The sequence below is a fragment of the Dicentrarchus labrax genome, unplaced genomic scaffold (genome assembly GCF_905237075.1).
Source record: "Dicentrarchus labrax unplaced genomic scaffold, dlabrax2021, whole genome shotgun sequence".
NCBI lineage: Eukaryota > Metazoa > Chordata > Actinopteri > Moronidae > Dicentrarchus > Dicentrarchus labrax.
Genome location: NW_026136708.1, coordinates 11,713,043 through 11,737,457, shown reverse-complemented (window position 1 = coordinate 11,737,457; position 24,415 = coordinate 11,713,043). Strand labels below are relative to the sequence as shown.

The following is a 24,415-nucleotide window of genomic DNA, read 5'->3' as shown; positions in this document are numbered from 1 at the left end:
TCACAGTTTCCTAAAAGCTCAAGATGACGTCTTCAAATGTCTTGTTTTGTCTGACCAACAGTCCAAAACCCAAGGATATTACATTTAAAATGATATAAAACAGAGATAAGAGGCAAATCCTCACAATTGAGAAGCTGGAACTGAGGAATATTTAGCTTTTTTTGCTTGATAAATGATTTAAAATGACTAATTGATTTTCAAAATAGTTGTCTAATAATTTTCTGTCAATCAATTATTCAACTAAATTGCTGCAGCTCTACTTGTGATTAATGTTAGCTTTTTGTAATATTACCATGCATATTAACAGGATGAATTTGTGCTTCAGCCACTCTGAAGTGAACAAGGTGAATGTGCACACCGGACACCCACGAGACGCTGTTATTGGATGCCTATTTGCCAATACCTGCCTGCAACTCAGATCCCTAATGGCCCCAGTTCATCCTCGATTGTAACACTCAAACAGAAAATTCTCTAAGAAATTGAAAATTGACTACTCATCTGTGGACCCAACACTATACATTTCACGATCCTGATGTCCCACTGACAGGGTCCAAACCTCTCTGTGCCAGATGTATTGACAGCCATCAATGTTAGACTTGATCAAATGCTACCGCATCAGTCAGAGGCCATCAGTGGTCAAGGCATCCTCATCGGCAGGATCTATCGTCTCTATTTACACAGTCCATCCTCTTTAAACTGTGCTATTGATCTTGGCCTAGGTCATGGAGGTTTGGCATGAAGGTAGGGGAGAGGTGGAGGGATGGTGGGTGGGAGAGTGAGGACAGAGGAGGAAGAGAATAAGGACACAGAGGAAGAGGTTTCCCCAGGGTGTCTCTAGTGCCAGTTTCTTCTTATTTAGCATTTGACCCTGGTCTTGGCTTTACTGGTCAATGCGGCTGCCTTATTTTCAGCATATAGTCAATGACTGCCAATATTTTGAATGATGACTTGACACTGCTCTTCAAGAAAAGCTTAAAGATACTCTAAACAAACACACTTGATCTATTTGAGGTCAAAGGTTTCATTTTTTGTCGGCCATCCTATACCTCCGAATTCTTTTGTCAAGTCAATATTGGAGTGAGAGGCACAGTTTTTGAATCAGCCGTCCACCTTTTCACAATGTGACAGGTGCTCTGTACCTCCACACTCGCCGTTCAATTATGGGAATTTCTCGTGGTCGCCTGTTGCTGTCGTTATTTTACAGCTCCGTGCTTCAGTCCATTAGCAACACCGCTGCCAGAGCACAGCCGATAAACCATCTGGCCAGGCTCCTGAAACAGATAGCAGCCTCTTAATGGAGTGAAAAAGTAAAAGCAATTAATGTCACATTAGCACATCACTAATAAGGCCAGCCCTCCAGTATGCTACAGCGAGAATAATCGGTTGGTTCAGACTGAGATGCATCCCAACAACCCCTCTCACTGTTAGCGTTGATACTCAGTCCTGAACAAGGCTGTGTTAAGACAATTAATTTCCACAAACAAATGAAACACTTTGAGGTCAGCCGGTCATTCACGTTAAATGTAATGTCAATGTCAACTTCTTTTTACAACATTATTTAAACCTTCAATAATTAACATTTCTGGCCTATTGGGGGCAGTGTAGAAATACTGAAAAATAAATAAAATAAATTTAGTTGATATTTGCAGTCATCTGTCTGACCACTTGGCAAAGTCCAATAGTTACTATTCTTTTAGTTTTTTCACCAACTCCTGAAAAAAAAAGATCTGCTAATGTTCATTAGCTGGTTGCTAACATTGTCTGTCTGTTGCTGGGCAGGTACAGTGCAGTGGGTTTACCGTGTTTATCACTCTGAACAGCTGTTTAGCGTGATAGAAAATGGAAAATTTAAAATGAACATTGTCTCTGCAACGTCACCCATAGGTCTCTGAACAGCCATTATGAAGCTTGAAGTGCGTTGGCTCTGGCCGTTGCCATCTTGGCAGTCCTGAGTAATCCAAAAGTTTTTGGATTATCAAATATGGAGCTGAGCATAACTTTAAGACTTAAAATAATTTGAACGGTTGAATACGGTAGATACATTTGTCTTGAAAGGGAATTTAGCTATAGAGACCAAAAACATTTTCTGTAAAGGCTGTAAACATGTTTATTCCTGCTTTAATTTGGGGCATTTTAATATGGGGCCTTATGGAGATTGACTCACTTCTGTAGCCAGCCTCAAGTGGCCGTTGAAGGAACTGCAGTTTTTGTTACTTCTGTGTTGGTTTCATTTGCCAGCCTCTGAGGTTGCTGCTTGGTGATAGCATGCGAGCATTTGCCAGTTAGCACTAAACACAAAGTACAAGTGAGGGTTGAAGAGCATGTCATTAGTGTTGAAGGTATTTGCTCAGAAAGTATTGGAAACATAAATATTTTGACCTAACATTAAGGAAGCAGAAATCATATAATATGCATAATTATGTTTTTATTAGTGTATAATCACCTGAAATAAGAATATTGTGTTTTTATTACCTTAGAATGAGCCTTCAATGGAGTCCGCCATGTTGAACCGTCATGTTTCTACAGTAGCCTATTCAGAAGGTACAAACCAAACACTGATTATAGGACGCAATGTAATATGGAATAACAGCAGCACATTCTGAAAAAATAAGAAATAAAACATTTGTTGTTATAACAAGATATTATTCTCCTCAACAACAACATACCAACTTCTTAGAAGCAATTCTTTAGTGTTAAACAAGACAAAATGAAGATTTTGTGTTTGTATTTTGCCATGGTGGCAGCAATACGCCACCATATGGAATGCTGATCTGTGCTGAAAATATGTTCCAAGTAAAGTAATATGATCCTATTGTTTTCTTTTTGAGCACCAAAGACAGAAATACTGTTGTGAAATATACAAGAGATGTCATTCAGTCCTGGCACCTACTATGTGCCGTCTGTGAGTCTTCCAGCCTCCCTGAATCCCCCCACATTGTCGTTGTGACCTCCCTCACTTTCAGCTCTTGTCTTTGAACTGTAATTCAAACTTCACACAACAGAAGCCCTGTCTCGAGAGCTTTCCCAAAAACAATACATGTCCTCTCTGGCTTGAATGAGACTGGGGTTTTAAGATCTGGCTTAATTGTTGTCTTTTCCCCGTGTTTAATTATAAAAACACCAAAGCACTGTCATTGCTGCTGTCTAATTCCACAATGTTCCGCTAATTATGTTGTGTTAATAGAGGTTTTTCTGTTGCGGCGTCACACTCATTAACATAGCGGTGACACTGCCCTTAATTGGATAAGAGGCCATTAAGTCACTTTTTCTTTGATTAAAATTATTGCTTCTTTATAAACATCAACCCTGACACTAACTGGTTCAAAGCACATGAAGCTACATAAGACAGAGGTTTCACCACTGTGTGTATAAAAAGGACTGTGTGTTGATCTGGTGCTGGTTTTATCTTCTTAAAACACATTAGCAAAATGTAAAAGTTTTACATGTATCAAATTCTGAATGTAATATCCCAGATTTAAGTCCACATTAGAAAATCTTCTCATCACAGCTACACATACTAACACAAAGAAGAATCTGCAACAATTATGTCCTCCATATTGTGGGGAGGTGTGTCACTAGCTGCTGCATGCTCTTGTTGCAGATACAACACAGCTGTATAGTTTTAATAAGGATCAGTCTGGAAAGAGAAGCTCTACAAACCTCCAAAATGTCAGACACTGCGGTATCATCACTCACAGTAAATGGGCTTCTTTTTTTCTCTTTGTCTTTTTTGTTGTGATCCTCCTGGGTCCGGGGCACAGCACGGTGATGCTGTGAACCGATATGCAATTATTTAAAGCAGCTTGTAAAATACAAACTTTTAGGTCAGCTGATGGAACAACAAACACATGTGACTTTCCAAAGTCAGTGATTGAATGGAATTTATGTAGATATGTTGTTATTCAAGTTATCCTATATGAAGGCAATTCCAACTACGGTCAGCCATGTCGTCAAATCAATAGCAGTGCCTGCCACCGTGTTTAAACATCTCAGAGTTAATATCAAGCAGACCTCCATTTAACATACGGCCCAGTAGAGACAGAAAACAGACTGACACCACCACTGCTTTCCAATCCCCAGTACCCCTGTTCCCATACCCACACATGCCCTCAATTACCCTATGAGCACCACATGTGCAACATCATTAATAAGATCCACTAATAATGGTGGCGAGCTCCATTGGCCGTGAGTGAGATTTGACTAATTACTGTAATTGTATTGGAGTCATGCTCATTAAATATGAAAATTGTGTTCTGTGAAATGAATGGGGTTTCATGATCACTCTTGTATGGACAGGCAAGAAATAAATTAGAGAACAGTTTCTCGTTGCGCAATTAACTACAGCACACACAGCTACCTGCCACACCCCGCGGTCTGGTAATATAATGCGTGTGTGTGTGTGTGTGTGTGTGTGTGTGTGTGTGTGTGTGTGTGTGTGTGGGTGGGTGCGGGGGGGTTGTGGATGTTTGCCAGTTTGCCATTACTTGTTGCTCATGATTCTCTTTACACACACTGTGTGCATGACCTGCTTGCCCATGAAACGTGGAAATGTTAATATTGCATATTGCACAGAGCATATAATTGCAATTGGAATTATTTTATTATTATTATTAATTTATTTTTTTCTGTTTTAGTTCAGTTAAGTTTTTCAGCTACATTTAATTCATTTTTCAAATTCATTTGATTTGATAATACTTGTGTCATATATACCATTTTCTGGTGTAGCTGCACTGTATGAATGAACATGACAAGTTGAACCAGAATATTTACACTAAAATGCAGTTAAAAACTATATTTCTGAACCATGTGCTTTTTAATGGCTTTGCAACTGAGTGATCACTGTCATAGATGAAGAAAAACAAGACTAAACTGTTCATTCACACACCTCCATGTTGTATCAGGCATTCATTTCTGGCCATAAGCAGTTAGTGGTGAACTCCCAATCCAAACACAATAGTCTCCTCCCTTCACACAACAGCCTGTGACTCTTTACTGTAACTTTTGTTCATACTTCTTTCTATCATCTCTGGGGATTTAAGCAGCTGTCAGGACTCCAGAGCCTAGACGACAGCGTCTGGGAGTGGCTATGTCCCCGAGGAGCAGAGCATCTTTTTTCCCCCTCCTTTTTCTCCGTTTCTGCACGCTCAAGTTGTTTGAGAAATCTTGCAATGCAAATGTGATACTTACCTTTACCGCCCAGTAACAAAACTGTGTCACAGTCGGAGCCTTCTGTGCAAGCCCTGATTTTGTCTGAGGAGATATAGAGGTGAGGAGAGGCAGGTAAACAAAGCATAATGTGGAGGTCAAATGCTAATGAGTGCTCCATTTGTTACGTCTGGCTCCCTCCAAAGGCAAAGTAACAACGTCAGAGGCACCCAGACATAATAAATCATCCAAATATATCCAAAATAATAAACTTTAAGATTCAGAGAAGACTTCATGGTATTCAATGTGCCACTTCAAATGAATTTACAGACCAGTCCTGATTTCTCTCATGTGGCCTTATTTGAATTGTCCCATTTTAAACAGCATACTTGAGACAGCAAGATGCTTGCAAGTCCATTTTCAGGCCTAACAACCTCCCATATAATTTCCATCTGCTCACTGGTTAATAGGGTAAGACCAGAGAGAACCCCACTATGAACTGTAATGTAACTTGCTTTAGTTGAAATACAGGCCATAATGCTGCAAGACTTGAACAGATGCAATGCCATGCGGGGTTTGCAGCTGTTGCGAGGCCTTAGAAAACCCACAGCTGCCCCCTCTCTGTCTGAGTCCCCAAGTAAAAGGAGACTGAAAGACGGACGTGACTGATGAGGTGATGAAACATGTAAAGAGGCAGGTGGATGAGGAGTATCACAGGTAGTAGAGTGCACCATTTTAATGCATATCTGATGGTTTGTTTCCTCCCTGCACTCTGTACACCAGAGGCTCCGCCACTCACTCACTGTGGCTACCTATAGATGGCGCTCAATTCATTTTGAAAAAGCACCGGCCTTTCTAAGGGCTGTCCATCACAAAGTGCCACAGACTGCATGGTGGTGGGGATGAGCTGAGGAGAAAGGCACCCTTACCTGTCCTTGAGCCAGGCGACAGAGGGAAAAAAAAGAGTAGATTCAGCATGTATGTATGCTGTAGCCGGGAGCCATAAATCATGACCTTCTTCAATTTACACAGGGAGCATATTGATGGTTTCCTATCTCCTTCACTCACTTTCACCTAGTTACATTGTCTAAGACAACACCACTCTGGGTAACCATGACTGACACTTTACAGCCTATTCTCAGTGGACTCTCACCTCAGCCGCTGAATAATCCTCACATGAGTCAAAGGAAGGAGTGTGAGCGTACCGTAGTGGAGCTAAAGCCGGTGGTGACAGTACAAGGTTGCACTAACAGTGTGATCATAGATTTTCTCAAAGAGGTAGGCAACAAGGTTGCCTGATTAACAGGCCGCAGTGTGACAGTGTCAATGCCCCTTCTTAAGCACAGACAAGCTGGACGACTGGTGGCGATTTAAGGAGAATAAAACATGGTCTACACGATGGAAAGTCACTCTGAGGACAGTGGGCCATGCCCTAATTCTCTCCTACAAGACTGACAACAGAGAAAAAGGCTACTATCCTACGAGAGAAGAGCTGCAGTGATAGGAAGTTTAAGAGACAGGTGATTATGTGTTTTCTTCTGTTTTTGAGCTTCTTTTACTTTCCTTACAGGTTTTTTCTTAATGTGTCAGTTATCCTGTAAGTGTAAATGGATAACACCTCAACAGTCACTATATTAACATACTGGTAATGCTGATATACTGTGCACAACAATCCACAAGTTAATACTGTTATTTCCAGCAATAATACGGAGTGGCGGGCGTAGCCGTGCCAAGCGAATAAATAAAAAATGAAAAAGTGACAAGCCCATTTATATGTTTAATTCAATCTTCTGTTGAGAGATCTTTTCGCTGGACATCATAGTTGATTTTGTTTAGGGGAATGGTTTGTGGCAGGCTGATTAAACACAGACTTACTCCCCCAGCCCCCATATTGGCTGAAGTTGAAAGCCCAGTAAATGAAATGACTTCCACAGGATTGCACCACAAAGGAAGAGAGTGTGTCAGATGTGCATTCAGCCAGTGTTGTAGCCAACACAAGGTCAAACGGGACATTGTGTAGACAGCTAACCAACTGACAGTCAGGGCAGGAGGATGCCGTTACACCCCCAAGGCACCGTCTTGCTACATGTACACAAGTGCACACATAGACACACACACACACACATACATGACTGGTCATGCTAGGCGCTGTGTGACTGTACGTCTCTTATCCTGAGATCAGGCTGTGCTGTAACACTGGATATAGATGCCTGTAATGAAATTACTATTATTATTATTTTTACTATTATTATTATATTATTTTATATTATTATCTACTGGAAAACTAATTTTGATTGTTCACTGTAACATATAGTTGTTGATGTATGGCATATTGTGCATATTTTAAATATGTTAGGGGAACATGCAAATAAAATATATATTGATTGAACCTACACGGAACTGTATAGTTTCAGTATCATCATTGTAGTGCGACTGTACCTTGCAATTTTTATCAACTTGTTAAAAGATAAAACCAGCAGTCTTATTCTGTAACATATTTAAGAGTTTATCAAGCTAGTGCTCAAAATAAACCCAAAGATGCAGTATTAATGAAGGTATCAGTAGAGCAACAACCGTCAAGAGGCAATCTGACAATCTGCACAAAAACTGCTTTCTTTCTTTATTCTGCAGTGACATGATCACAAATGGTCTTCCTCAGGCCTGGGGTGGGTGGGGGGGGGGGGTTAGGCTCTGACGAAGACCACTGTGGTCGACACATTGTTACTTTCATGACAACAGTGTGTTGGTACTTTTTGGTATCCATAAATCCTGGGCAAAAAATGGTGATACACTAAGTTAACCTTGTCAGTAGATATGGTGCAAACTGTTTTCGTAGTCTCCCCGGGTTCATTGACTTGAAGATATTTAAAGAAATCATTTGCAGTGATTACATAAACCATGTGATTTTATTGTCACTGTACATTCAGTGCACTGTTAGATCTGACTCACTCCAAAAAAAAGCATATATTTACAGATGGGTACATTAGGCATGAACACAACAAACAAAACACAAGAAAATGCCACACAATAACAGTCCAGTGAAAGTCAGCTGTGGTTGGCTTTTTCGCTTCTCAGTTCAAACATTTTCACATTTTTTCCCTTTGCCTCACCAGGACTGTGAACGTGTGTGTGCATAGTCACCCTCTCCTTTTTCCGAGCATAGGGTAAGTTTATAATTAAAACGAACCAAAGCTCCCTTTTAACTTGATTCATATATCACAATTGCTAACATATTGCTTTTGAGGGGAGTAAACCTCTTGGGTAATCACATGTCTACGGTACATACACCTAGCAGGGTCCTTTATACACCGCGGACTAGAACGGCCAGGGAGGTTCCTCCATGTTTTATGTAAATCTTGTCATCTCAGAGTGCACGGAGATAAGATAAGTCCGCAAATGGAACAGCGAATAAGCAGCTTTCTCCTCCGAGGAATGTGCTCCCCAATTGCAGTAGGTTCATCTACATTTTTTTTAATACCCAGTCAGTGATGTCACTTTATTTCTGTGCCACTGATTCCCAGGAGGAAGCCATGGCCCGTTTCCAAACCCAGTGTAATTTTCAAAATATGGAATTGAGGTATAGGGTCTAGACTACTTCACTCGCTATACGTCCTGCTGTGCTGATAACCAAAATCGATGAACATTGAGAGACACAAAGACACAGAAAAGAAAATAAGAGAATATCCCACCTTGGACCAAATATAAGGACATATTCTCACTTGACTCAATACAGTGATTTATATTATACAGCTATTCGGGTGGGTTGCTAATACATCATGAGAAATTAAACAAATGATCATAGTTATATCAATGCACAGCAGCTACAGTATAGTACGGTGAAATATGCACAATACATTTGCAGTGTACAGCACTGTACAGTTTGTCCACATTGTAAACAAAGCACAACTAAATGTCAGTCTGATGCTCCACAAAACAAGGAACATAGGTGGCCATATTTGCCTTGCATAGCCCAGTGATCGCTCTGTTATGAAACTATTACAGACACCCATGAAATCGCCTTTGTAAAGGTTTAGACAAACCCTCCCCACTGTCAACCGAAATAAAATGTCTCTCGTCCCCAAGGTAGAGCCAAAGCAGAAATTTAATTGCTCCATTTCTATTGAGAATTTCAGCTTAGGAGACAATTAGAATTAATTGGATGCAGTAGAACCATTTTAGAACTCTGAAAATAAATTAAGCATTTTTCTTTTATTTTCTTATATTAATTTGAGAAGAAGGGAAAGTTAGGAAACAATTATCTGCTATCGCTCAGTCTTCAAAGTGGACAGAGGAGGTATGTGAGGGAACTCTGGTCAGAGGAGAGGGGGTCAGCTTGTTTGGTCAAGTGAAACGCTCTCCTTTAACCATCAAAATATGAAAGACATCACTTTTTTTATGGTAGTTCCATCTCTTAGTTAGGCTACAGAGTGAGACTTCACATATCGACAAAGAGACTGATGTTTAATCAATGCATGTATTGACTGAACAAAAAAGATAAAAAGGTTTGCATCCTGTTATCACCACCATCGTAAAGAGGATGCTCAAAAACGAATGGCTGAACTAGCATTAATAATATACTGGAAAAAACGTCACTGGCTGGCTCAAAATGCAATTTTATCAGTGTTTCACTTTAAAGTATTTGAAGACTCTACGCTTTGGTTTACTACTGTACAGAGGCAATACATCCCTCACTTCAACTTAGCTGGTTACACATAACACATTTAGGGAATTGCATCATGGGAGTTGTATTCTCTACTGTATTGGGTTATAATTATCTATGCATTACATTGCAGTGAATCCATAGCGTCTGTTCCTGTGGGGTGAATGAAACTGGCCTATGTCTGTAGTTACTGGTCACTTGGCTTTATGTTTTCTTCTTGTTTGGGCAGAAGCTAATGGCACTTAACACTTTAAAGACAATGCTGCTTTAAAGTGTTCATAAGGGACAATATCTGTCTCACTAAAGCCCTAAGAGCAGCTGATTAATCTATTATTGTATTATTTTGATCTTATTATAACATGTTGATAACTGTATCACATTATTCTGATTGCTTTCTTTGAATAATTTGGCAACTGGTTTACAATTGATAGATAATACGCTATAAAAGTCTGCTATCATTTCTGGAATATACAGATTTATTAACTTAAGTTTGTGCACCTCAGTGAGTTTGTAGAAATGTACATACAGTGCCAGTATGAATGGTTAGCACCTTCATTAAAGACAAGCAAAAACCTTTGTCTAAAAAACAGAACATCAGTGAGACATCTGTTATTATTGTTAAGTTTCAATTCAGAGGGTAATTCAAATTATCCTCAGAAACACAAGTGTCATTATATTTTTGCACATAAATATTTAAACTTCTAGTAATCTGTGATAGTGTTACATCCAAACTGTTTTAAAATGCTGCCAAGAGGGGGCTTAAAACCTTCAGTTAAAAAAACACAACTATTATTTTTAACTCACATCACAAAGGATCAAGTTTCAGCTGTGGCAGTTTTATGTACTTAGATGTAAAAACATCTCTATTGGCTGTTAATGTACTATCAGTGGTCACCTTATTAGGTACAGATGAGGTTTGGCCTTGCTGACATAGTTTGGAAAAGTTGTTTCAAATGTGGCAATTGTACTAAAAGGAGTGAAATGATGCCCAATATTGCCACAGCCACACATGAAGACATGAGGCTTTTATTGTCTCACTTTTGAAAGAGGAAATCAGAATGTATTTTTCTTTCTATGTTTATCTTGATGTCCCTTGATGATCTGCTGTCCCTCAGGGATCAGGGACAGCAGAGTAAACATATCAGAGATTCCTCTCTCAGAGCCTCAATATTTAACCTGTGTTTAAATGTGTGAGACTAGCATGCAGACTTTGGTATCACATATGACCAAAAAACGAAGGATTAACTGTGGGACTAATGCTATAAATATAGTGACACTTGTTGTTTGAGAATACAACCTAAACACAAGAAAAAAGCAAAACCTATACAACATAATGCAATCTAATACAGCACCATCACAAACTATAGACTCAAAAATGACCAGAGAGTTGAATCAGCACAAATCTGAAACAAACTGAACATTAGGTAGTATTTATTGCAGGGCTATCAGGTTGCATTAAAGAGCAGATTAGATTGCATTAAACTGTATAGATCCTGCTGTTATTGTGTCCTTTACCTAGATTTAAATAGAATAAACCTTTTTTTAAACAAGCCGTACAGTTTACGATAAAAATTCTCAGCACAGAATATAGCTTATCATGTGTATTTTTCACAGTATGCTTAGTTGCCAAAATTTGTGTATGACACTGAACACAGAGAGAAGTGAGGAGGGGATTTAGTAACTATAAGCAAAAAACCACTGACTGAGATGCTACCAGACAGAGCTCGCTAGCACAATACCCATTATTGCCGCGTTTTTCATAGATGCTTAGTGCAAACTCTTTGTGAACTTGATCACTGGCCAACCATTGTCCTTCTGTAAGCACCATGTTGACTAAAACCGCTGAGTCGATGAAGCTACTACGAGGTAAATATATTACGAGGAAATTGAGAATCTTACATACCCATGAAGGGTATCGCTTTCTTTGATGACGAATATAAGAATATGTCTAACAATTCTCCCCCCCCGCCCCCGCCCAGTGCAATTTCACACAATATACAGTACACATATTATATGTAGACCAGTTAGAGACTATTGCTTTAACAACTCAGATTAGAAAATATTAAAGAAAAGAAACAAAAACACATAATGTGGCTACGTAGCCGTACAGTTCTTTAGGACATTTATATTGACACACTTCCATTTTGAGATGAAAATAAGATAAGAAAGAAATTCACAGAAGCTTCAGGTGATATAGAGCAATGGGTCTCTGGTTATAACAAGACCTCAGTTGCCTGATTTCTGTACACAACATCTTTATATACATCATCATGATCCCATGTCAATCAGGTTGATATTCACCCTATTTAAAACCATCTCAAGTCCCTTTCTCTTTTACATTAATTACCATTTAAAAGTGTTAAAATGACTCAGTAGTCCAAGCTTCTTCCTTTCAATTGGCACGCCGCCTTCATTTTTTATGGGCTGTCCCTCGCCTCCCATTGGGTGATGCAGCTGTCTGTCAAACATCTGGCCCGGGTGTCAAGCCTTGGCCTCCAACATCTCGAGGAATAGTTTGTGCATGGGGACTTTGCCCTGCATTTTGATGCTGTAGAAGTGCTGAACAGCTTTGGTGGCGGTCTGACGGAGCAGAGGCAGGGTCATTAGCAGCTTGCCTGCTCGCCGAGGGTCCTCTGGATGCTGGGAGCCCTCAAAGTCCTGCAGAGCCTCGTGGAGGGAATCCTGGAGCCTTTGGACGGCCTCAATATTCTCTATGTGCATGGAGTCTGGAGCGAGAAGGGTGGTGGGGAAGGATGGAGGGACAAAAGAAAAGATCATTTATATTTGCATTAAAATGAAAAGCAAACATTTTCTATTAATCTGCAGGATGACAAAAGATATACAGCTGCGACAAGAACTTGGTGTTTTGCGGCTTTAAATTCCGCAGCCTGTCTTTGCAAACATGCATTTTGGAGAGAGGGTTTCTCTTGTTAGTGGTTAATGACGCTCCTTAAATAAATGCCTATGCATGGCCAGGACTCTAGGGAGAGAGAGGGAGAGGAACTGTAGGTCTGTATAAATATATGGTGGGACAGGAAAAAGATTCATTTCTTTGGTATCATGCGACCACATACATCCCCCCTGCTAATGAATTCAGATGGCTGCATTACTAGGATATCGTTCAGCTGAATGATGGCGGCAGATGGCCTTCATTTCCATAAGAAAGAGCAGTTGGCCCCCTTATGTATAGGCACTAAAATAAAACCAGTTGAGACTTATTAAAAACTGCTCTCTATGTGTAAGTCTACAAGTCGGGGAAAAAAACAAAACAGGCTTGTCCTCCAAAGAACGAGCTGACAGAGTGTTTTAATGGACAAGCAGCGGTTTGCTTTCAGCCAATTTCTCTGCACAGACTCGCAGTGTCAGGTCTCATCTGTGGATGTATCATATCCACAATTCATTAACCGATAGATAAAATTGTACACAACAAAATGTGAATTCAATTCAGTATCATAATTGAATCGAAACCATTCATCTTGGTATATCTAACGGAATAAGATGGACTCGTCTCATCCTAAAACACACTGTATTACTAAAGCTAAACCAAACGTGGTTGCTGATTGAAGTGAGTGAATTAGATCAGCTCTGCTATGTGTCATGAAAGTTGTGGAGTGAAGTAAGACCGTGTACAAACATGTAAATGAGGCAGAAAAAAGGAAAGTACAAGGCTAATTATGTTCCTAACTGACTGATTAAGTCTCCTTTACCAGTCGCCTTCTGTGTAAATTGCGTTTCTATCTTGGGAAATTAACTAGGCTATGTGGACCGCACATGTGTTCCAGCACTCTTCATTTGAAACCTTCATGTTAATGCTGATCTGATCCTCGTTTGGCTGTGTGAGCATGTGTGTGTGTGAAGCGGAGAGAGGAGGGGAGAGGGAAAGAAAGAATATGTTTTCAAATGTGTGTCAGTGTGTGGAAACGCAAAGGGAGCGTTTTCATGTGAGTGTCTGTGTGTGTGTGTGTGTGTGTGTTGAAGGAGGTTATGGGCGGAATGCAAAACTAACTTTGAAGAAACAATTTCCATGTAATCCGTCAGCAGCCTGGCGTCAATCCCGTCGATACTCCGCTAATTACAAAATCAATGGCCATGAATTTCCACAGCTGTCACACCCACAGGACCCCTGGAGCCGAAGCTCTCTGAGACTGTGTTCAAACGAGCCGAGGCTGCCCTCTCGCCCTCCCTGAGCCCCCCTCTCAACCCCTGCCATCCTCTCTCACACTTCTCCCTTACCTTTATACATCCCCTGTCTTTCCATCACCCACTCCTCCCCTCCAGCCCTCCTCTCCCATTTATCCTCCCCTCTCTCCACTCTCCCATGGAGAGTTTGTCATCAGAAGACTAAAGCTCTGGGCTCAGCATTTTTCATTTTTCAGTCAGGCAGGAGAAAAGACTCCTAACAGGCATTGATTAGTGGGGGACAGGCCCGGCCTCATGAAAAGCAAACTGTCGATACGGGCGCAGCATCTTCACATTGGAACAAACGAGGCCCGTCGCTCCCCAACGCTCATTCCACTCCACTTAACACATTTTATTGACAGCCCCTGTTTTCCTAATGAAATGCTAAATATATCTCCCTCGGCTGTGGCACGCTGGCAGCTACTGTTATGGAGATGGAGAGAATGAGAGCGCAATGTGACAGTCTCACACACACACACACACACACACGCACACACGTATGTGCACACAAATTAAAATATAGATACTCACACGCACACACACATTGTGAGAGTGTTAAATTAAACAACCGTGCCTCTGACCTTTTTGTCCCCTGTTATCAGGTATCCTTCATTGTGGAAGTGATCGGCTCACCAGATACAGACAACCACTTGACATTTTTTTTTGGTTTATTTCTTTGTTTGCTTTAATTAAATGCCAACTATCTAGATTTATTTAGGATTTAACATAGAGATGTACCTTCCTACCGAGCTCATGGCACCTTCGGGTTTGTAGAGCAAAATAAAAGATTTTTTGATATTTGGCCAAATTACTGCAATTTAAATGATCTTGATGCTACCTTTAAATATATAATTTCTGTTATGTCAAGTGCTTTAACCAGAAGTTATCTAAAGCACACACTCTTTGTTTTATAGTTAACGTTCTGGCATATTTTCAAGTATGTTTCTTTTAATTTCCACCAAAAGAAGCTCATATATTGATGCTATATAATGTTTACACAGAGTGAATAAACCAAGACTCATTCAAATGGAAGTATTCTTGATATCTTCCCACATTTGCTCCAAAAAAAATAAATTGTTATATCAACTAGAATTTAATATATATAATATCTATCAAAAAAGTTCTGTGTGTATGAACAACTGCACTGCAGTGGGAGTGAGGTTATCCGTACCTGAGTTGGCGAGGGCGATGGCTTTGAGCGTGACAAACTCTTCCTTCTCCATGCGCAGCTTCTTGTAACGTCGCACCAGCGGCAGGATGGCAACGTGCAGGTCCAACAGGCCTGAGATCCTCGCCTGCTCCTCGTCTATCACGTAGTCCTCTGCGTACACAATCTCGTCCTCGCAGGGCAGAGAGCGAAACACGATGCTCAGCACCAGGATCTCCATCCAGGCACTCTGCAGAAGACTCATCTGGTCTGCCAGTGAGAGGGTGGAAAAACCTGCAGGATTAAAGAAAAAATGTGTTGGTTTTTGAGATTTTCTTTCCAGGTATTGCTGAGCACTCACACTTTACAACCACATGACAAATCATGAGTCACTGCACTGTAATTGGCCGTCTCAAGCCCTTCATATGTTTTATGGGCTATGTACTGTATATAATGCTGCATAATCCCCGGAGAAGTCCAACATGAAACAGAGGCCGATGAGTGTATGTGGTGGCTTAAGGGAAGAATATAAATCAGTCAAGAGTAGAGGCCTTTGAAACGTGAGCCGAGGCTGCTTCAACCGTCAACCGTCAACCGTCAACAGTCGGTCCTTCTGCAGCCCACTACATAAGTACATGAGACACCGCTTAGTGGGGACAAATCCACTCGTAAACCCAACCATCTCTTGTTCTTGTCATGGCGAGGACGAAAGTATACAAAATGAATTCTTCTTTATAACAAATTAATTCTGGATTTTAAAATTCTCTGCTATGTCTGTTTGTGTCACAATCTGTCACAATACAAAGTTATTCATCAAACTTATATGAGTCGTAAAACAGTTTCATTTTTTGGGCTATCATGCCTTCATTAGAGTAGTTTCTTTATATGAAGTTAAGCAATTAGTCATGTGAATTTTCAAGAGGCATTTTGGATTTATAAATAGGTACTTTAACCCTGAAAAGGTTAACTAAGGAGTTATATATTTGGCAATGTTTACACAATGCAAAAAATCATATGTGGACCACACTGGGCCCAGTACTGAAAAGATTCACATATAGTCACATCATATCACATAACAGAGTCACATATGAGCAAAACAATCCAAAGTGGGCCACTGGTGCCTGCAGTGTGAACGTACTGTATCCTTTGAAGCCATTTAGAGTTTACTGGATTACATTTGGTCTTAAAAAATATGACTTTTTAAGAAAATTAATTTCAGTTAAAGGGAAGATACAGCATGTTGAGGTCAACATTAGGTTTATTGAGAAATGATTGAGAGCCATCCATAACTGCTGAGCGATGGAAGAGATTTGAGTATACTGTGTTTTTAAAGATGTTGAAATAGTATAGATTCAGCCAGATTTTGTACTTAAAATTAAGATGCAATGTTTTTTTTTATCAATTGTGGAGTAAAATACTGCATTTTGTGGAAAAGTAAAAAAAAAAAGTATCGTTGTAGCTTTTTTCCTAAGCTTTTCACAGCATCACACGGCCTGCATCTATGGAGGAGTTCAGCCTAGAGTAATTTATTAGTTTGTACGTATGTTACGTATATCTTCTGTTTGTAGTCATTTATGTTTCTTTTGTAAAGTCAAACATGAGTACCTGATGAACTATATACAAATGAAACTAAAAACAACCTCAGATTCCACCCTGATGAAACGTTTGGGAAATAAAGCAAAGTATACTGAAGAAGAGTTGTTTTTAAGTAAGAGTATTATAGTGTCTTAAAATTAGAGCTGGTTATCACATGAAGTTACGACTGTGTCATAAACACAATTACTGGGATTCTCTCTAAATGAATGGCATACAATTAAAAAACAGCAAAAATATATTCCACCTGATAAACTCCTTCTTGGTCTCCTTTGTCTCTCGTGTTCAACCTTCTGAGCTCGGGTTAACAATTCATCCAAGATCTGGAGGTCGACCCATCAACGTTCTTCTCTAACATTCACACACACCACATCAAACAGACAGACATCTGAAAGGACCTCAGCCGCCACAATACCTTTCACCACTCTATAGTGAATAGGAAGGTGATGGGGGGTATTGACCAGGGCCTTGAACCCACCACTCTGCTTACTTAAATCTGAGGTTGTATGGATGGGGGAATGGGGCAGGTTGACTTAAAAGAGGTCCTCCCGATGGTTCTTATCAAGCAAATAGAGAAACGACGAGGAGAGAGAGAATGAGGGAGAGAGAAAAGAGTGCTGGGGGTGTCATTGATTAGTAGATTGTAATCAGTCCACCAAATGCGAAAGGGGGATCGATCCAAGCCTCAGATCTGACAAACAGACAGCTGATGGAGGACATCCGGTACACGTTTAGTGGGGGGATGGAGGGACTACGGGATCACGTAGATACTGTAGGCTGCATTAGGAACTCTCTCTATCTCAAAAGGACACTTTTGCGAGGGAGGTTCAATGGCTATACTTAACTAACAACGTGAGTTAGAAAAAAAAAGATTAAGACAAAAAGTAATGCTTATTTATTACGATCAAACCTCTCAGGAGCACTATTTATTTTCTTATTCATGTTTTTTTTTCTGCCATACTCCCTTTCTTTACCAACTGTGTAAAAGAACCTCTATTTTTCTTCCCCTTCATCATTCTTTTCTTTTCCCGCAGCCTTTTTTTCTTCTTTCCACTCAATTTACTGAAGCGATGGAGTGACTTCCTCGCTCCCCGGGGGTCGCCTCCGAGCTTCAGGTGCGTCGCCCGGAGGTGGCTGAGTTAAGTGTCACTGTGGAGGGTGATTGGCCCTGATGAAATATCAATATTTCACCCTACTGATTTACTGCCGTTTGACCAAACATGACACAATATTGAGCAAACTGGGGAATGCCTGTGTCTCCGTCTCTGCAGTTTTCTCCCCTTGTGATGACGAGAAGCACGAGCAGAGACAAGTGTTAACACAGGTTTTCCACTGCACTATGAGAAACCTATGATAAATTATTATCTACTCTTCCGCCCTGCAAAGGCAGAGAGCAGTAAAGAAGAAATTAAGGATATTGAGTTTATAGGCTGGCAGGCAAACTGTGTAAGAGACAGAAAGGTTGTAATGCCTTAATTTATACTGTTATACTGATTATAAAGAAATCACTGTCATAGACTCTACAGGATACCTTAAAAATGCAGATAAAGCACTCTGCCATTCAATCAATCTTCAGCAAAGCCAGGGACAGGTTTCTTTCTTTCTAAATTTGTCATTTTGAACTAGTTTGTGTTACAAAAAATATATTTTACATAGTTATAGCTACAGTTCATATAGGTTATCTTTATAAAATAAATGTAAATAATATATATAATACATATTTCCTACATTAACATTAAGGGTTTTTGCTGCTGAAACCAAACCACATGGACAAACCTAGTGTCCATTATGTCTTTGTAACACAGGATTAAGGGACGGTGAATGTGAAAGTTGTAAATCTACATCCCTTGATGTTACAGGCCATACTGAACTACATTACACCACGTGTCTATTTCTATAAGATAATCCTCAACATACCGTGGGATGTTAGTGATTGTTTGCAGAAAAGGAGAGTGCTCTAGCTATGCAACAGTACAGTACAGGTACAGATCAGATAAGTAATTGAATCCCTATTCAGTACAATGAAGAGACTGAGTGGTTGGCAGTGAAGCTTGAAGCTGTCATTGAGAGCTAGGTCTAAAACAGACAGCAGTTCACTCTCTATTCATTTAGTATCATTACAGGCCTCCTAAGAGCCCTAATGGGCCTAATAAAAAGACAGAGGTAATAATGAGACTAGAGGGCCCTATATGAGCAGGAGGAGCAGGAGGGGGGTAGAGCCAGGGGAGCAAGAGAACAAGGAAGTCAGAGAGTGTGTGTGAAAGATATGATGGTAGAAAGTGTGTGTGTGTGTGTCAGAGAAAAAGAGAGGAAAGAGAAAGAAAGCGCAGAACTGAGTGAACATTAAATACCAGAAGGTGCTGAATGCCTCGCGATGTTGCCGTGCATATAAATCTACACATGTGCACTTACATGTCTGAGATGGTGTGTGTGTGTTAACAGCTGCACAAATTAGTGGCCACACTTGACCCCCCCCCCACAACAGGGCTACGATTCTGTTTCTACTTTTCACGACAGTGTGTGTAACATCCAATCAATGCCTGCCTAGTGATGAGTCACAGCCATTCTCTCCAACATATTTAACTAGGAAAAACACATCTCCAAACAGTTTTGTTTTCTTTTTATCAAAGCTTCTAATTTATATTCGGTGCAAATATTTTCTTTCATATTTAAAAAACTAAACTTGTGCACATTACAGTACATAGCAAGTATGATTATAAGCAGCTCTACTATAACCACTAACATCTAACAGAAAACCTATTCAACGTTGCATGTTTCTTTCCAGCTCTCCACATCTGGATGTTGAAGGACTTTTACATTAATGGAGCGATCTGCAGTAATGACTCTTATTACCTCATCGTTAAGGCCATTTGCTCAGTGGGCTATGAGTGTAATGGTGGGAGTGGACTGTTAAACTGTAGGGACCCCTTTTGTCTTAATCGTTACTTGGTGACACCCTGACCTGGTGGCCCCGGATAAAATGTCCCCAGAGTGTCACATGCCCCTTTAATAACTCTGTCAGGTCTGGATTTAGATCTTCGTAGCGTACAAGATCAATAGTTATACATAGAAAATGTAACAGAGATTGAGGTCCAAAGATATGACAGTATGTAAACCTTCTTTCTGCACCCCTGCAGCTTTGACTCAATTGAAGAATTTTTGTAAAAGACCCTTTGTTTTTACTGTCAGAAAAACATCAGGTCAGTGATTTTCCTTTTGTCCCTCTTGAAGCATCTTCCCACTGCAGCAGCCTTTGCCTCGTACCCAGTGTCCCTCAAAAGCTAAAATCTCCTAATCAGACCACACAGCTCTCCTGTGGATCCCGGGGCAGGTTTGGGATCAGCACACCTTCAACCACCCCCAAAGTGCATTAATTAAGGTGTCAAATGTAACTCTGATGACGAATCAGTGATTAGGGCGAACCCTGGACAGAGCGGAGAGCTAAGCAGCTGGTTAGTGATGTGCATCCAGTTGATCTGTTTAGTTGTCTAGTTGTAAAGGAGAAATTAATTTACTGTATGATAGTTGATTATATTGTTTTTATAATTGATTAATTGTGTCTGTTTTTCAAGCAAAAACATGAAACACTGTTTGGTTCCAGATGTAAGGATTTACTTTCTCTTAGTTTTACATCACTGTAACTTAAATAGCTTTGGGGTTTGCACTGTTGGTGAGATAAAACAAGGCATTGTAAAGCTGTTTGATCGTGCTCTGAGAAGTTGTGATGTGCCTTTAATTGATTGATTTAGAAAATAATTGGCAGTTAATTGGGAATGAAAATTGTTTGTTGCAGTTCTACATTATTATATTATAATACTTGATTGGATCAATGAGATGTTGACGCTCCCTTTAAAAACGTACCAGGGTCCAAAATGTCTGTTTCAACTGATAGAGACGAAAAGAAAAGATCTTTGAACATTTGCATAACAAGTCTTATTTAAGAATTCGTCAACAAGGGCCGGGGAAATCCATCAGTATTTCCCTAAATAAATCAATTTTACAATAGGCTCTGTGTAGTCCCCTTAAGTAAGTAAGAGGATTGCTTTCTTTAAGTCTGGGATTGAAATGGAATACATTGACATAGGGGCGGATCCCAGCTCCCTCCCCCAGACTCTCCCACCCTACCCAGTCAAATCAAAGGTTTCAGCTGCTCTTTATTGATTAGATTTTAGAATATGGGACTGGCTTCTCCCTTAGGTGCAGATGAGTAGCAGATGTTAATTATCCTGTGTGTGTGCATGCATGTGTGTAACTGCGTGTGTGTGTGTATGGTGATTATATGTATGCAACAATCGGTGAACTACTTCAGTAATCGCATACTGTATTTGGTTCAGCAAATTAAAGTACAAATGTGGCATTACTTATCTGCTTTACCAACCGCACAAGACCTATGAATTTCTTTATCTTTCATGAATCCAGTTATTAAAACTCACAAATTACTACAATAAAACAGTGGGGTTTTTTTATTTTATGAACCAAAACAACTGGTGAGATAATCCTGAGATAAATGTCTCATTTCATACAGTTATTTGTTAGCTATTTTATCATTTTTGTATTTTGTTTTTATCTATTGGTTTGGAACATTTGGCTTTACAGATTTATTAAGTGCTTGAAATAGTTGCAATGTCAAATTAAGAAATGAATATGTTCAGAAACCCGTATCCCAGACAGCACAGTCACTCATTAGCAGTCACATCTCTCTACCTGGGATATGTTTTGCCCAGCCGATGATGACCACCAGTTCGCGGTCGGCCAAGTCGCACAGCGTGGTCAGGGCCTTGATGTCTCCGTCGGGCATGGTGGGGTCAGGCATGGCATAGATCTTCTCTGGCTCCACCACCAACAGATGGGAAACGATCTTTGTCACTGGAAGGAGGGAAGGACGGGTGCAGAGAGAGAGAGAGAGAGAGAGAGAGAGAGAGAGAGAGAGAGAGAGAGAGAGAGGAGAGATGGAGAGAGAAATGTGTGAGACAATCAGTATATACAGATTTAAAACCTTGACACAACAATTAAAACAAATAAATGAATAATTACACATTTGAAAAGTGTTTTTTTCTATAATGTCAAATTATATGGTGCAAAATCTGAAAAGGTGGCAGGTTAGCCTTGAGATTAATCTGGCTATAGCATAACTAACCCTGATTGGCTAGTACTAGTTGCCTTTGTTGGTTGGGTTGGTTTAGGCGTTAGGACTGAGAATGGTTAGGGTAAGAATATCAGGGATAAGTCAATAAGAGGCAGATAAAATTCGTAGATTTTTTCTCTAACGCCAATGAAAATCCATCTACGCATTATCAAGATGCCGCTGTGCACAAATTCCTCAATGTCATATTTTAAAAATTAATACGTTTCTAGGGGCAGTATTCCAAATCCCAAGATTTCTATAATTGCCCCAAGTTGCGATATTGCTGCGCTGACATCAAACAACTAAGGGAACCACACGAGAGTAACCAAACTGTGTGACTCACATGGCTTTTTGGCTGGAGGGGGGATGGTGAGACCGAGGTAGGCGCTGTTCTCTGCATCCAACCTCCGTTTATACTTCTGTCTTCCCCCTCTCACCCGGTCCAGACGCACACCTGCAAAAAAATATCAAACAGGTATAAATGGCAGCACATCCAAAGGTCCTTTGAAGGTTATTTAGCAGGATACTAATCTGAGCAAAGAGCTACCCTAAAACTGCAGGTTCATTTTTACCTTTATCATCTGAATCTGACATATTTAGATTTAGTTAAAATGCCACAGGGCCAGTTTTATGCCGTTAAATCCACTATTATAGCTACAACTACTTCTAATAATAATGTCCTCTTATCATATATTATGCTGAGTCATAGATCTCTCTCAAGCATTCCAATGTTTATATTCATTTAAAATTCATTATAACATATCTTATACCGCCAAAACGGAGGACTATTTCTTCAGTGTCATATATAGCTTTGCACAAACATGTTTTTTCGTGTCATAGTATATTCCTAACTAATATACCAAGCACATCGAAGAAGACTTTCAAATAATGTAGTAATTTATTCCTGTATTTGTAATAGTGCATGCAAATGAGATGATAATTGAGACTGCTGAGTTTCTTTCCTTTCTTTTTGACCTTTTAACTGGAAGAGGGACAGTTCAATACCTGCTTGTTACAGATGGAAGAGTGTAAGTATCTAGTTAGTATACAAACGGACATATCTGGGATTATCTTGAAAGCCATCTCAGAGGACACATCTGACGCACCTTATGTGCTGGATTTACACTCTTGTATTAAAAGTTGTTTGAGCATTGAGGGAGAGCAAACAGATTTTACATGGTCAAGTGGAATTGAGTCGTGTGAGATTTCCCAGTGACTCATATAAATTCCTTTGATTCCCCTGGAAACAAAAGAATCCGATTAGGATGGTCTTTCAATTTCCTGACACCGACTATCCACTAACCTAATTACCCACCGTGCCCAGAGGGAGCTCATTCTTCCCAGCAAACACAGTGAGATCATTTTATGCCTGGCAGATTGAAGCTAAATCGAGAGCCCCTCTCCTAACACAGCTTTCCATTTGTACGCCTTAAAGTAATCAATAAGGCTTGCAAATAGACTTCTTGTTCTTTGAACACATGTGGATGCGGTTTTAATTAGTCAGTTAGGCAGCTAGGAACTGGGTTTGCGATAGATGGAGCTTTAGTTGTTGTTCATACCATTACTCTTGGTTAAGGTAAATTTAAAATTATAAATAGTGCTTCAGGAAACTGTGTCCATGTACTCTAGATATTAAATCAATTCAATAGCTTCTCTCTATCTAATGACACACATAGGCCTAATAAAGGGATATGCAGTTAGCGTATGTAATGCAAAAACATATTAAGTGGGTGTATTCCCTAAATTCACTCTACTGTAGACTTAAGTGACAGCAAATTGTTGCTGGTTTTGTCCCTGACATGTACCACCATCCACACACACACACACACACACACACACACACACACACACACACACACAGAGTTTTCCCTGCTGCGGGCTGCAGGGTCATGTGGCTGCAACAAGCGACAAGTGACCAAACAGCCGGAGTTAGAATTCCAAGATCTGCGGGGGCTGTTTGAACTGGAACATCCAACTGGCCCATAATTAATAGATGCTGACAAGAATTAAGAGCTCAGTGCTAACCAGTTTCAGTTTACAGCTTAGCGGCGCAGCAAACGGCAGAGACCCAAAGCAGGAGGGCAGAGAGAATGACAGAAAGGGAAAGAAAAGGGTTTGATAAAGAACGGGACGGTTGGGGAATAAGAGACAACGAGCTGCTGTTTCTTGGCTGAATGTATCAGTTTTCTGCAAGGTCTCTGTTTTCCTTTCTCTCACTTTTCCTTCTGTCTGTCTCTTTTTCTCTCCCTTTCAGCATCGGGTGTACATCAACCTTCCTGACAGCCCTGCCTGTCCCAGCCAGCGCCTGATCCGACCAGTGCGGGATTATCTCCTCCCCATGTGATACGGCACAGTACTGAGAATCTGACCACAACAAGACAGCTGGATGAGGCCCCTTGTAGAGGGCTGTGGAGGGAGGGCGGTAGGGTGGGGGGGGTGGGGGGTTGTGTCATTGTCAGCACCACATTCCACACCTCAGGCCCAAAACCACTGCAGCCTCCATGCTACAAGACAATCGGGTTCAGCTTGTGCCTTGGTAGTGAGAGACCCGGTGACAGAGATGCGG

General features: G+C 40.4%; 1 protein-coding gene across 1 annotated transcript in view; it reads right to left on the bottom strand.

Moving 5' to 3' along the window:
* Positions 1–8,032: 8,032 nt before the first annotated feature.
* Positions 8,033–24,415, bottom strand: part of LOC127368625 (steroid hormone receptor ERR2-like) — a 38,900-nt gene continuing 22,517 nt past the window's right edge. Inside the window, exons 4-7 of the mRNA XM_051409617.1 lie at positions 22,193–22,303; positions 21,429–21,590; positions 15,156–15,425; positions 8,033–12,531 (exon numbers count right to left, since the gene is read on the bottom strand). Of these exons, the coding sequence (XP_051265577.1) occupies positions 12,287–12,531; positions 15,156–15,425; positions 21,429–21,590; positions 22,193–22,303 (788 nt within the window). The 3' untranslated portion in view covers positions 8,033–12,286. The remainder of the gene's footprint in view (positions 12,532–15,155; positions 15,426–21,428; positions 21,591–22,192; positions 22,304–24,415) is intronic.